This window comes from Rhinolophus sinicus, chromosome 14 (genome assembly GCF_057876585.1).
Source record: "Rhinolophus sinicus isolate RSI-liver-muscle chromosome 14, RSI-T2T, whole genome shotgun sequence".
Classification (NCBI taxonomy): Eukaryota; Metazoa; Chordata; class Mammalia; order Chiroptera; family Rhinolophidae; genus Rhinolophus; species Rhinolophus sinicus.
The window spans coordinates 18,546,767-18,559,404 of record NC_142514.1 but is presented as its reverse complement, the minus strand read 5'-3'; the positions used below and the strand labels follow the sequence as shown (position 1 = coordinate 18,559,404).

Here is a 12,638-nt window from a genome sequence, read left to right as displayed (position 1 = left end):
ATGTAATGGCTGTGTGCGATGTCAGAGGGGTAGTGGATGGGGGAAGGGGGGTTATCACTGTGTGAGGGATATAAATGATAAATGTCTATTACATTGTTTTGTGCACCTGAAACTAATTTAAAAAAATGTTAAAAGCTTTCCAATGATTCCAGTGTACAGCCATGACCTCTTGAATCTTACCAATTCCAACCAACACTGTACGTTCAAATCTCAATTCCACTACTGCTGTGGGTTGAATTGTGTCTTCCTAAAAGATATTGAAGTTCTGGGTGGCTGGATGGCTCAGTTGGTTAGAACGCGAGCTCTCAACAACAAGGTTGCCGGTTCAATTCCCCCATGGGATGGTGGGCTGCGCCCCCTGCTCTAAGATTGAAAACAGTGACTGGGCTTGAAGCTGAGCTGAGCCCTCCACAACTAGATTGAAGGACAATGACTTGGAGTTGATGGGCCCTGGAGAAACACACTGTTCCCCAATATTCCCCAATTAAAAAAAACAATATATATATATATATATATATATATATATATATATATATATATATATATATATGTATATAACATTAAAGTTCTCATCCCCAGTACCTATGAATGTGGCCTTATTTGGAAATGGAAATAGTGTTATTGAAGATGATCAATTTAAGATGAGGTCATTAGGGTGGACCCCTAATCCACGGGAATTTTGGACCCAGAGACAGAGGCACAGGGACATCACCATGTGAAGATTGGAGTTATGCTGCCAACCCTTAAGAAACACCAAAGATTGTCAGCAAACCACCAGAAGCTGGGAGAGAAGCATGGAGCCGATGCTCCCTCAGAGCCCTCAGAAGGAAACGACTCTGCTAAAACCTTGATTTTAGACCTCTAGCCTCCGGAATATGAGACAATAAATTTCTGTTTTTTTAAGCCACCCAGTTTGTGGTACTTTGTTACAGAAGCCCTGGCAAACTAGTTTACATATTAGCTAAGCAACTCTCTTCACTCATTTCCTCATCTGCAAAACTGGAACTATAATAATAGTTCTATGTGCCGGGCTCCGTTCTAAACACTTAACACAGATTCTCTCATTGAGTCATTCCAGTATCCCTCTGATACAGGTACCACTACCATTTCCATTTTATAGATGAGAAAGCTGTGGAACAGGGAGTAACTTGCTCAAGGTCACAGGGTAACTAAATACATAAGATACTAATACATCCTTCACAAGGCTATTGGGAAGCCTTCATGAGACTGCGGGTGTGGATGTGATAGCGCTTTGTAAATAGTAAAGCGTTTTACCCGTGTTAGAATCTCTGCGGATTCAGGACTTTTTTACCGTCCCCATCTCTATCCTTTCTCTTGCTACGGACTACTTCCTTCCCTCGGCGGCAAGGGGTCGCTGCGCTGCGAGGGCGCTGGCGTTCCTTCTAGCCCGCTGCGCCGGCTGCTCGTTGGTACCTATAAACGGCAGCGACCGGCTCAGCTAGGCATCAGTCCACCGCCGCCGGCGCTGAGCCCGGCGCTGGGAGTAGGACCGGGAGTAGACGCGGAGAAGCTGCAGCTGGGCCGGGGCCGCAAGGAGGGGCGTGCAGCTGCTGGCCCACCGCGAGCCGCTCCCAGCCCTCGCCGAAGCGTTCTCCCGCTAGGCCGCCTGCCTCCGCCTTCCTCCTCCCTTCATTTCCCCGGAATCTCAGCCAGGTGCGCCTGCACCCCGACGCTCCTCTGGGTGGGGAAACTCCCGACCGCTTTCCAGCTTCACTCCTTCCTCGCAGCTTGGGCTCCCAGACCCCTGTCTTCTTTGCCTGGACTGGGTCCCACGGCCTCTGTCCCCTTCCTTGAGCTCCGGCTTCCTGCCCCTGCCCTTAGTCTAGTCCCCTCTCTCTCCTCAGTCACTTTGCTCAGCTGAGGGTCCCAGCCTCCCTTCTTCCTTTTCCTTGCCTGGGGTCCAACTTGTCCTGTCCCTTCCTCTGTCCTAAGGTGCAGTCCCTTCCTCTCTCTCCTTTCCCTGGCCTGGAGTTCCAGACCTTTAGGTCTCCTGTGGTCCTTCCTGGGTCCTTCTCCCTCTTCCCCAGTTTGGAGTTCTAGACTGAGAACCCAGATTCTGTCCACCCCCAGAGGACTGCTTCCACAAAACGACCTCTCTAAAACATGAACTTTTCCTAGAGACTATTCCAGGCTCTCTTCCCACCTGCTGACCCCTCGCTGCCTATGTCCCAGGTCTGACTCTCACTTTGCTAAGAGTCCAGGCCTCCTCGGCCAAGGGAGCGGCAGGATGCTTCTGTGGTCTGGCATCTGTGGCCTCTCTCCACCTCGAATCTTCCCTTCGTTGCTGGTGATGGTAGCCTTGGTGGGGCTGCTACCTGTTCTCAGGAGCCATGGCCTCCAGCTCAGTCCTACTGCCAGCACCATCCGAGGCTCAGAGCCACCACGGGAACGCTCAATTGGGGATGTCACCACCGCCCCACCGGAGACCACCCCCCAGAGCCACCCTGTTAACCATTCGGGCACTGAGCACAGCACACAACGAAAGGCCTTTCCAGTCCTGGACATCGACTACTCACATGTGCGCAGACCCTTCGAGATCGCCCTCTGGATCCTGCTTGCCTGCCTCATGAAGATAGGTAAGTCCAGCTTGCTCCACTGCTTCTGTCGCCACCAGCCTGGTGAGCTTCTTGCCCCATCCTTACCACTTGAGGCTGCCCAGGAGTAAGGGTCTGGCCTCCTATAAGGTAGGCAGCCTCCATCCTGCCATCTTGGTCCTTCTCAGAATTGAGCTCTGTGGTCTGAGGCCTCCCAAGATTGAAGCCAGCATCATGCGTGGGAAAGAGGGGGATTAGAGCATGGGATGCTTCTGATACTGGGTACTTTCAGCAAGGCTTCCAGGCCTGGCAGGTCTCCTCTGGTTGGGCCAGACCCCGAGGGGAGCCAGGCACCCAGCTGTGTGGAAGGCAGAGAGGAGTGTCTTCCAGCAAGTGGCACATTATGCTCTGTCAACAGCAACCAGTGCAATTACATGCTTCATGGGAGGGTGTTCCAGGATGGAGTATATTTCTACTTGGCCTGTTTAAGGAGTTTTAGTATCGCAGGGTACCTGCGTGCTGGAGACCTAGCAATGTGGTGGAACACAAGGGATCCATCCCTACCTTTTTACCTTCCTTTATCCCTGGAATATTATCTGTCAGCTTTGCCTGCCCAGGCTGGTCAGGAGCCCCTGAGTCAGTTTCCGGCCCAGGAATGCCATTTCTTATGCACTTTATGGGACAGGGGGCTCTGGAAATTTCTGAAGTCTGTTTTGGGGGTGGAGGAGGTTGAAGGTCGGTCTGGCCCCAGCTCACCTCCAGGTTAGCAGCCACCCGGCTGTGTCTCAAGGTACTGCCTGGGTTGGCCAGTCATGTTGGCCTGCTGCTCGACCAAGTGGAAGAGGGACAGCTGGAGGGGCTAAGGGTGCTCTGGTCTGAAGAGACTTTGAAATGATCTTTTCGGGAGAAGGAGAAAGAAAAGTTGTTCCCTTCCGAAAAGTTGTCTCCCTGCTCGGCCTGAGCACTTTGTTCTGCTGGGTGATTGATGGAGCTCACGGGGACCTGCATGACCCACAAGTCCCTGGAAGTGTGTCCAGGGGGGCTTTGAAAGCTGCCTTGGCTTTTTTAGCCCCAGCTAATCCGTAGAAGGCATGGGACTCTGCTGGTTTGGGTTTGGGGAGTTTGTGACTCTTGGCAGGAAGCCTTGCAGCTTACCCAAGGACGCGAAGAGCTGAGTGGTGATGCCAGGCTGGTAGGAGGCAGGCTCTGGGACATGCTGCAGGAGGGCACCCTGTTTTGACAGAGCCAGGATCTGGCTTCCTGGTGCGGTGCTTGGGTGCTGTGATAGTAGCAGGGCCTATAGATGGACCGGGGCCACTGGCATCTGTACCCTGATGGCAGCCAGCTTCCTGGCATCAAGGACTGGGCAAGGGGAGCCATTTGTACCGATTCTGACAAATACATGACCTTGAACAGGCTGGGGCCTTTTTCTGCAGGTCTCGCCCACCTGTGAAACTGGCAAAAATGTCTAAATATGACCATATCAATTGAGTCATTAAACCTGTGTCTTAATTTGTGGTGAGAAACTGAAGTGACCATGATGTGTCATTTGCTTGTGTGAGACCAGGAAGAGACCTCACACGCGTTGTCTCTAAATCCCCCTCCCCCCAACCACACCTGGCATTGTGTTAGAGCGCTGGGGGCCAGGACACGCACTGCAGGTCTCAGTGATTCCTGGGGGGGGGCAATAGCATGACCACAAAAATCCTACTTTGGGCAATCAGTAGTTTGTCCCTGCAGGCCTGATATCTCCAGTTCTAATGGCTCTGTCCCTACCAGAACCTGTAACAGGGACCCTGGGCAGCTGGAGAACAAAGATGGTGCCATGGCGAGGGTATCAGTCCAGAAGTGAGGAAACTTGACTTCTCATCCCACCTCTGTCTGTGACCTTGGGCCAGTTACTCATTTCCACCTGTCTGTTGATCTTTGTGTCCCCTTCCATGTCTGCCATTTCTACCATTTCACTGACTGGGGTAACCCTGGCAAATTACTCGGCCTTGGGCCTCAGTTTCCCCGTTGTAAAAGGAGGCTGGATATGATCTCTAAAGGCCTTTGCAGTTCCAAAAGTCCGTGTCTCTGCCTCAGAAGAACATTTTTCTGCCTCTGAAAACAGAGGAGCCCTAGCATCTGACGATCTCGGGGAAGAAAGTAGAGAGGAAGGTGACTGAAAGATTTCAAGGGTCCCTGTTAAGGTGGCAAAAGTGAAAGTCCATTTTTTTCTTTACCTTTGTGGTGTAGAATTAAAGTTAGATGAGGGTTCCAGCACTCTGCCACTTATCCTCTCTGAGCCTCAGTTTCCTCATGTATAAAATGGGGGAAATAACAGTACCTAGCCATGGTGCTGCTGATGTGACAATGACATAAATTAATGCACATAAAGCTGGCTTCGTACCCACAGGAAGCACTCAATGAGTGGCAACTGCCTCTGTTGGTATTTTAACCACCTAAGGCAACTGCATCCTCACTTAGCCTCCTACTTCTTCCTCTGAGGCTGGAGGATTACAAATCATCTCTCAACCCTAGGCTGCCACCGGGTGTCTTTCCTTAAGGTTTCAGGGTTTTGGGAGTGTCCTACTGACTGTTCTTCCTTTCACTTCAGCTGCCCTGGAGCTGGTCCTGGTGGGAGGAGAGATGGCACCAGCTGACTTAGGGGCCAGGGTGGGGGGCTGAGGCTGTGCTTCCTCTGTTCAAGAACCCAGGCGTTGATTTTGGGGTCTAGCCGATTCTCTCAGTGCCCCGGCGTGGGTGGGAGCTATGTTGGAGCCCTCATTCTGTCACCTGTGGCAGCTGCTTCCCTTGCAAGATACTCGTCCTTCAAGACTAGAAAGTGCTGTGTGCAGTTCTCATTCCCAACCCAATCATTGAGCTGAGCCTCAGGGTCAGAGGTGGGTGTGGGAGGGGTGGAGCTGGAGCTGAGGTTTTCGAGTAGATGCTTCTCTTCTGACTGATTCAGTGGGTGACATTAGGCAAGTCACTTCCCTTCTCTGGGCCTTTTTTCTCTCTCTGACAGTCAGGCATTCCTGCTTTTTCCTTGGTGGGGAGGAGCTTGTGGTGTGAGGGGGAGTTAACTAGGAGAACGGAGAATGACCCCATCTAAGCCTTAGGTTAGGACTATCCCCCCCCACACGCACACATTGTGATTTGGACTCTGCCTAAATTCTGCTTTGTCCCCAGTTCACCTGGCTCCCAGTCCAGGGCTTGTTCCCGGGGAGAGCCTCACTGTAACCCAGCTCACCACTGGCACCCACTGTGTTTGTTTGCCCATGTCCCTGACCTGGAACTCCTGGCAGAGGCCTGGGAGCCCATAAAGCAGGTATTCATCTTGTTTCCTGACCAGAGACAATAAAAGCCTTCCTTTGTCCCATTGCATCTTATAGCTTGTTTTCGTCTTTGCAAGGTGTATCCTGCCATTTCCTCCTAGAACAAGTCTGAGTAGGGAAGAATGGGGGTCATTACTGCCCACTTCGCTTGCATGGATATGAGACCCAGCAACTGGTTTCCTGTAAAAATAAGACTAGAACCCGCCTTTCCCACTTCTCAGAAGGAGAGAGGAACAACTAACTTAAAGGTCACCTTGAAACTGTCTCGAGAAGCCCAGATGGGACTCTCTAAAAAGAAAAGAAGTGACTTTTTTCTCTTTGGGAAAACAGCTGACTGACTACAGGACAATAGAAGGGGAGGTCAGCTGGGGACTGGGAGGAAACCTTCAGGTAGGACGTGTGTCTCCAGAAGTGCCAGGACACGTAGAGGGCCTCGGTTGGTCTTTTTGCCTAGACTTCATTTAGCTGAGTACCCACGAGGCACACCCTTCCTCTCGGCCCTGCCCTGCCCCTCCAGCTCTGGTAGAAAGGAAAGGCATGGTCGGGAAGCCTGGGCCCTGCCCCTCCACACCTGTGTGAGCCTGGGCCGGGGATTTCGTTCCTCTGAACCTGACATGCCTCATCGGTAAGGGGAGTGCTGTCTCCGCCTCCTAGGACCAATGTAGAGATTGAACATGGGAATGCCCCGCATAGCACCCAGCTTACTGTGCAGCTTTCAGGGCCTGTTCAGATTCCACCCCCTTTGGGCGGTCTTCCCAGCCTACAGCAGTTGCTTTCACTTCTCTCCCTGAATCCGTCTCCCTTATTGTTTATCCACAACTTTGGCATGAGGCCTATCCTGCCCTGTGACATCTCTTCTGTTGGGTGTGTGTTTTAATAAGAATTACCATTTATTGAGTATCTACAGAGTAGTGTCAGGCACTTTATAAAAGTGATCTCATTTAATCCCTACTAAAAGCATGAGAAAAAGGCTACCTCTGTTGGGCAGATGAGGAAACAGCTCAAAGAGGTTATCTGCTGTGATGCTGAATTGCTATTTATTTTCTGTTTGAATCCTGGCATAGCCTCCTCGAGGGGTGTAGCTACATGTTTGGTCCCTCGCAGTCCCCTCGGCAGATGCACACGGCCCTGCACTGAGCAGGTACCCCACTCACTGCACCTGTGCTGGGGAATTGTAGGACTCCCTCTAGGGGCTGGTGGAAGCCCTCTCCCTGCCCTGAGAAAGCCAGAGGGGTTCTGTGCCAGCTCGGGGCCCATCCTCTGTCCCTGTGAGTCCACGTGGGTGCACCTAAATCCCACAGTCGGGCTGGGCCTGTCCCTTGCTTCTGGTAGTGACCCTGCCTGCCCTCCCTTTGCTGGCACCCCCTCGGTGGTCTGAGCAGAGCTTGCTTTTCCTGCTTGGGAAGGAGGGGTGACAGGTAAATGGTGGTGTCTTTTAACCGGCAGGGGGTAGCTAACCTGATTGTGATCCCCTGCTTCTGGGCATGCAGGGTGCTGGGCTCCTTTTGGTTACCTCAGGGGCCTAACAGGGTCCCCTGAGAGACAGCCTGTGTGTTGGGAGCAGGTGGCCCAACTTTCTTTAGCTCTAAAAGGCAGGCAGAGTTCAGTAATCATTCTCATTGGTACTGTAATTTGTTTCCAAAGCACTTGCATATACAGTATTTAATTATGATGGTCTCAGTGGTCCTGTGGGTTAGAGTAGAAGGTGGTATTGATATACCCATTTTACATCTAAGGAAACTGAGTCTCAGCATGTTGACCTGCCTGAGGTCACTTAGCAAGTAAGTGGCAAAGGACACATCCCTGGACTTCTCACCCAAGGCCCCATCCTCTTTCTTGCCTGGCTGGCATTCTGGGTCACTGCAAAGATCAAGGGGGACCAGAGAGCCAAAGAGGCCCTGAGGAGAGTAAATGACCAGACACTTCCACGTTGGTAACCTGAATGGTTGTCAGGAGGAGGAACCCCGGTTCTTCCTGCCGGAGGGAGGGGCTGACGGAGCAGGGTGAGCTAGAGTCCAGGTCAATTCAGATTGGAGTTCTTACCAACCCCTCCAACACATGTGTATTTGCATGAAGGAGGAGCGCGAGGGATGAACTCAGCATTGGGACCTCATTCTCAGAGCCTCTGTGAAGCAGCAAAACTTCCAAGTGTTGTAGGTCCTCTGGGAGGCGAAAGGGGAGGCAGAGAAGTGAGTTACAACAGAAAGCATGCTGGATGGGTGGGCGGGGGCAGGTCAAGAGACCCGAGATCTGGTTTTAGTTCTTTGCTGCCTAGTTGTGTGACCTTAGGCAAAGCACAATCTCTCTGAGCCCGTTTCCTAATTTGTGTTAAATTGATAATATTTGTGTTAAATACTTGTTCATTATGTTAGCTGCCACTTACTAAGCTCCTGTTTCTGAGACTGTCAGGTACTTGCACAGCTATAAAACATTGGGGTTTAAGCCCAGATCTGTCTGGCTTAGGAGTCCATGTTCTTTTTTTTTTTTTTTTTTAAATAATATTGCTCATTTTCCTCTCCTCTAAAGATTTTATTGGGGGAGGGGAACAGGACCTCACTGGGGAACAGTGTGCACCCCCAGCCCCCCCCCCCCAAGTCAAGTTGCTGTCCCCTCAATCCCAGCTACGGAGGGCGCAGCCCATCTCCAGGTCCAGCCCCCGCCCCCAGCTGCAGCGGGCACAGCCCGCCATCCCCCTTGACCCGAACCGGCAACCCTGTGGTTGAGAGGACGCACTCCAACCAACTGAGCCATCCGGGAGCTCAGCGGCAGCTCAGCTCAAGGTGCCGTGCTCAATCCCAGTTGCAGGGGGCGCCGCCCACCATCCCCTGTGGGACTCGAGGAATTGAACTGGCAACCTTGTGGTTGAGAGCCCTGCTCCAACCAACAACTGAGCCATCTGGGAGGCAGCTCAGCCCAAGGTGCCGTGTTCAGTCTTAGTTGCAGGGGGCGGAGCCCACCATCCCTTGCAGAACTGGAGGAGCTGAACTGGCAACCTTGTGGTTGAGAGCCCACTGGCCCATGTGGGAATTGAACCGGCAGCCTTCGGAGCCAGGAGCATGGAGCTCTAACCGCCCGAGCCACTGGGCCGGCCCCCCCATGGTCTTTTTATCATCGTGCCCTGACTTCCTTTCAGTTTGGAAGTTTTATTTTTTCCGTAATCATTTTGAACAGGGAAGGTTGAAAGGTTTTAGTATTTCAAGTCTTGGCTGCTCTCTCTGGATCATTTCTTGGGTTTAGGGGGAAAACTGATCCCCCTCCAAGTCCCACTGTGAAGCAAATAGCCCTTCTCAGAGGTGGCTGGTATTTAGAAATACAGAAGAGGCTGGGAACTATAGCTGAGGGGCCACAGGCTCCCTTTGGGAATGCCAGCCTGTACACAGCTGGTGCCTGCCTCCCTCCTTCCCTCCTTCCCCCCCCTTCCCTTCCGTGGTGGGAGAGAAGGCTCACTCAGCAAACCCAGGACCTGGGTTATTCCTGAGTCATCTATCGCCTGTGTGGGCCTCGTTTTGCAGCACTCACTCCCCCTGCAAGTGTCTGAGTCAGACATGTCTCCCCAAGGTTGTCTGCACATACCGCACTGGGCCAAACCGTCTCTTTAGATGCTGATAAACATCAACTGATACTTTAAGGCAGCCTGTGATTATATGTGGGTATTTTTAATCTTATGGGCTAATCTAATTTTAACTGAACTAAGTATTGGATTGGGCCTGGATCAGTGGGCTGCCCCCCTTCCCTGGGATCATGCTGACTTCATTTTCTTTCCTCTAAAGCTCATCCAACATGCAGGGCCAGTTTAGGGGTCTGTGAGGCCAGACCTGACCCCTGATTTCTGATACTGACTTGCTGAAAATCTGGAGTTCCCCCAGTTACCCCAGCAAGCTCTTTCCTGAAAAGATGTGTCCTTAAGCAGCTCTGAATGAGGCTCAGGATGAGAAATGCTGTGCCTTTCCAGGCCCCCTTCCTGGTCCCTTGGTGGACACTGACCTCTAAGCCCAGATTGCCCTTCCACAGTGCTCAGCCTGTTTGAGACCAGGCCACTAAAGGTGGAGAGGTGACATCACAGCTGTGTGTCAGGCAGAGCCCACCAGTTCACCAAAATAATAAATAGCTAACACTTAACATAGCACTCGCCTCGTGCCAGGCAAAATTCACAAAAGCTGTATCTTTGAGCTGGCCAGCCAGGACTGAGAGCAGCTAATTAATTCGTCTGTTCGAGCTGAGGTCGAAGAGGCAGGTCAGCTGAAATCAGCCATCAGTCTTTCCCTTGTGGTCCATGCAGGAACCAAGAGGAGTGAAACCCCGCCCCTGGAGAAAAATGGTTGATCCGTGTGGAGGGCTGGATTCCTGGCAGAAGCAAAGTTCTGAGGGAATAATCAGTCCCAGAGGACAGGGATGGTGAGGGACGGCTTCTCAGAGGGGGTGGAACTTGAGCCAATCTTGAAGGATGGAGAGGAATTATATAAGCAGGCAGGGCAGAGAGAGATATTCTTAGTACAGATTCCCACAAGAATGTAAGCCCCTTGAGGACAGAGTCTTTGTTGTCTTCTCTGTGCCTGGCACCGAGGAAGGGCTCCTCAATATTTGGGGGATAAATGAGTGCTTGACTGACTTCCAGGTAGCGATAGGGTCCACGTGAAGCCTTTGGGCACACAGAAACCAGTTTGACTGCTCAGAGAGGAGGGAGAGCAAGGGTTGGAGAGGCTCGTTGCCAGACTGAATGCCAGGCCGGGGAGTTTGACTGAGCTCAGAAAGTGACACAGTGAGGCTCTAGGCATCAGCTCATGCGTAAGTGGTGCTGCCGCAGCCGCCTGCCTCCCTTCCCTCGGCCTCCCTCAGCTTGGCTCTCATGGAGGGTCTTGTGAGGGCATCCTCTCTTGGCGGGGTGGGGTCTCCCTGGGACAGTCTGGGTCTGTTTGGCCTGCCCTTGATTTGTGTAAGTAAAAGCAAGATACCAGAGGTTCCTCAGGGAGCTGCTGAGAGCCCTAATTGAATTAAGCTTTTCCCAGGAAGATTCCTCAAGCCATCAACCACACTGTGACTGTGAATTAATGAGACTAGTAGCCATAAACCACACAAGAAGGCAATCTCCTTAATTTATAGTTGTACCTGGACAGGCTGACTTATGGCTTCTTTTTGTTTTTATGTGTATGTTGGGAGTGGGCTGGGGCCAGAATCTCCTTTTTGTGGCAGATTTATTTTTATAATATGAATAAATAAAACGTGTTCCTGGTAAAAAGAAAAAAAAAAAGCAAATACAAATAAAACCCAGCAATACAGAGGGGTATGAAGGTACAGAGTAAAAGAATGCCATCTCACCTCCCTGGCCACCCTCAGTGCCACACTCCCCAGAGGTGACCACTTTAACTTTCCTGTGGCTCTTTTCAGACATTCTCTACGCATATATGAGTGTGGGAGTGTGAGGGTAGATTTAGTTTTCATAAAGCTGTTTGTGTAAAGGGCAATTGCTCTAAGCTGGGAATCAGGGACCTGGGTCCCAGTCCTGGCTCTGCCTCCTTACGTACTGCTAATGTATGGTGAGTCATTTTGCCACTCCAGGCCTTTCCAGCAGGAAAGGCAGGGGGGGGCATGGGAGCTTTTCTGCTGAGACCTGGGCCGACTGAGGACGCTGAGCCCCTCAGGGGTTCGCCACAGCCCCACCCTTTAGGGGAGGGGCCACTGCTGTCATGAGCCCTGGCTTCAAAGCACAGAATCCTCAAGTACAGAATCATGGTCATCTCCACCTCCAGACCAGGGTTAGGGGGTGAAATGAATGGGTCCTCAGAGAGCCCGCTGACTCCCTGGGGAACTAAGACAACAAGCAAGGGAGACAGCACAGGTAGGAAATTGTATGGCTCCAGCTGGGATGCTGAGGGGAGGAGGTACTTAACGGGATGAGTGGGGTTTGCCTGAGCAACTACAGAACTCCTAGGCAAGGGGAATGGACCCAGTTAGAATAAGTAAGCTGTGTCCTGGTAGAAGAAAAGGGAAAAGGACTCTGTAGAGAAATGCTTTTCCGGGTTGGGGATCAAAACCGCTGCAGCAGGCTCCTGCCCTGTGCAGGCTGGGAAAGTACTGGGTTCCTTCTGCCCCCTGGCTCTGCTGGGTTTCCATGGTAAGCCCAGCTTATACCCTCGGGATAACTCAGGCCCCTGTCCTTTTTTCCTAAAGTGGCTAGGGCCCAAACACACCTCTGAGGTTCTGTAGGAGAGTAGCTGCCTTTGAGACAACAGGAGCAAGGGATTGCCTCTGAAGGGGACAGGCTTTGAGGGCGCATTGCCAGGCAGCCCTGGTGGACCTGTGCTGTTTCCTGGACTGAGGGCTCACATCTTCCGCTCCCACTTTGCTTCTGGGGGTGAAAGTAGAGAATATTATTCTATCTCTAGAATATTAGATGTAGAAAGAACCTTATCATAGCCTGTGGCCCCAGAGATATTTTGATCCAGTCCTCTCCTCTTGTTGAGGCCCAGCGAGGATGTGCTCACAGCCCCACATGAATCAATGGCAGAGAGACGGCTTTCTCTGCTCTGTTAACTAACCCAGGGGTCTCTAGGCAATAAGAGTTAGACCAAGAGGAAAGGCTGTGCTCTTTGGCGTAGACATTGGTATTTAAGCATTGGTAACTCTCTAGAGGGCCCTTTAAGCCTAAGGAAGGGCAGCTTCCTGCTGGAGTGTCTATCAGAGAGCTGTTCCTGGAACGGAAACCATCTGGCCTTGGCCACACGGGTCCTTACAGGAGAACCAGGTACAAGGCTCGGGACCTCTG

At 51.9% G+C, this 12,638-nt stretch overlaps 1 protein-coding gene across 1 annotated transcript in view; it reads left to right on the top strand.

Annotated features, from left to right (window-relative positions):
- The first annotated feature begins 1,418 nt into the window (after positions 1–1,418).
- The window catches only part of SLC9A1 (solute carrier family 9 member A1), a 49,332-nt gene continuing 38,112 nt past the window's right edge, over positions 1,419–12,638 (top strand). Inside the window, exon 1 of the mRNA XM_088790667.1 lies at positions 1,419–2,597. Within this exon, the coding sequence (XP_088646793.1) occupies positions 2,249–2,597 (349 nt within the window). The 5' untranslated portion in view covers positions 1,419–2,248. The remainder of the gene's footprint in view (positions 2,598–12,638) is intronic.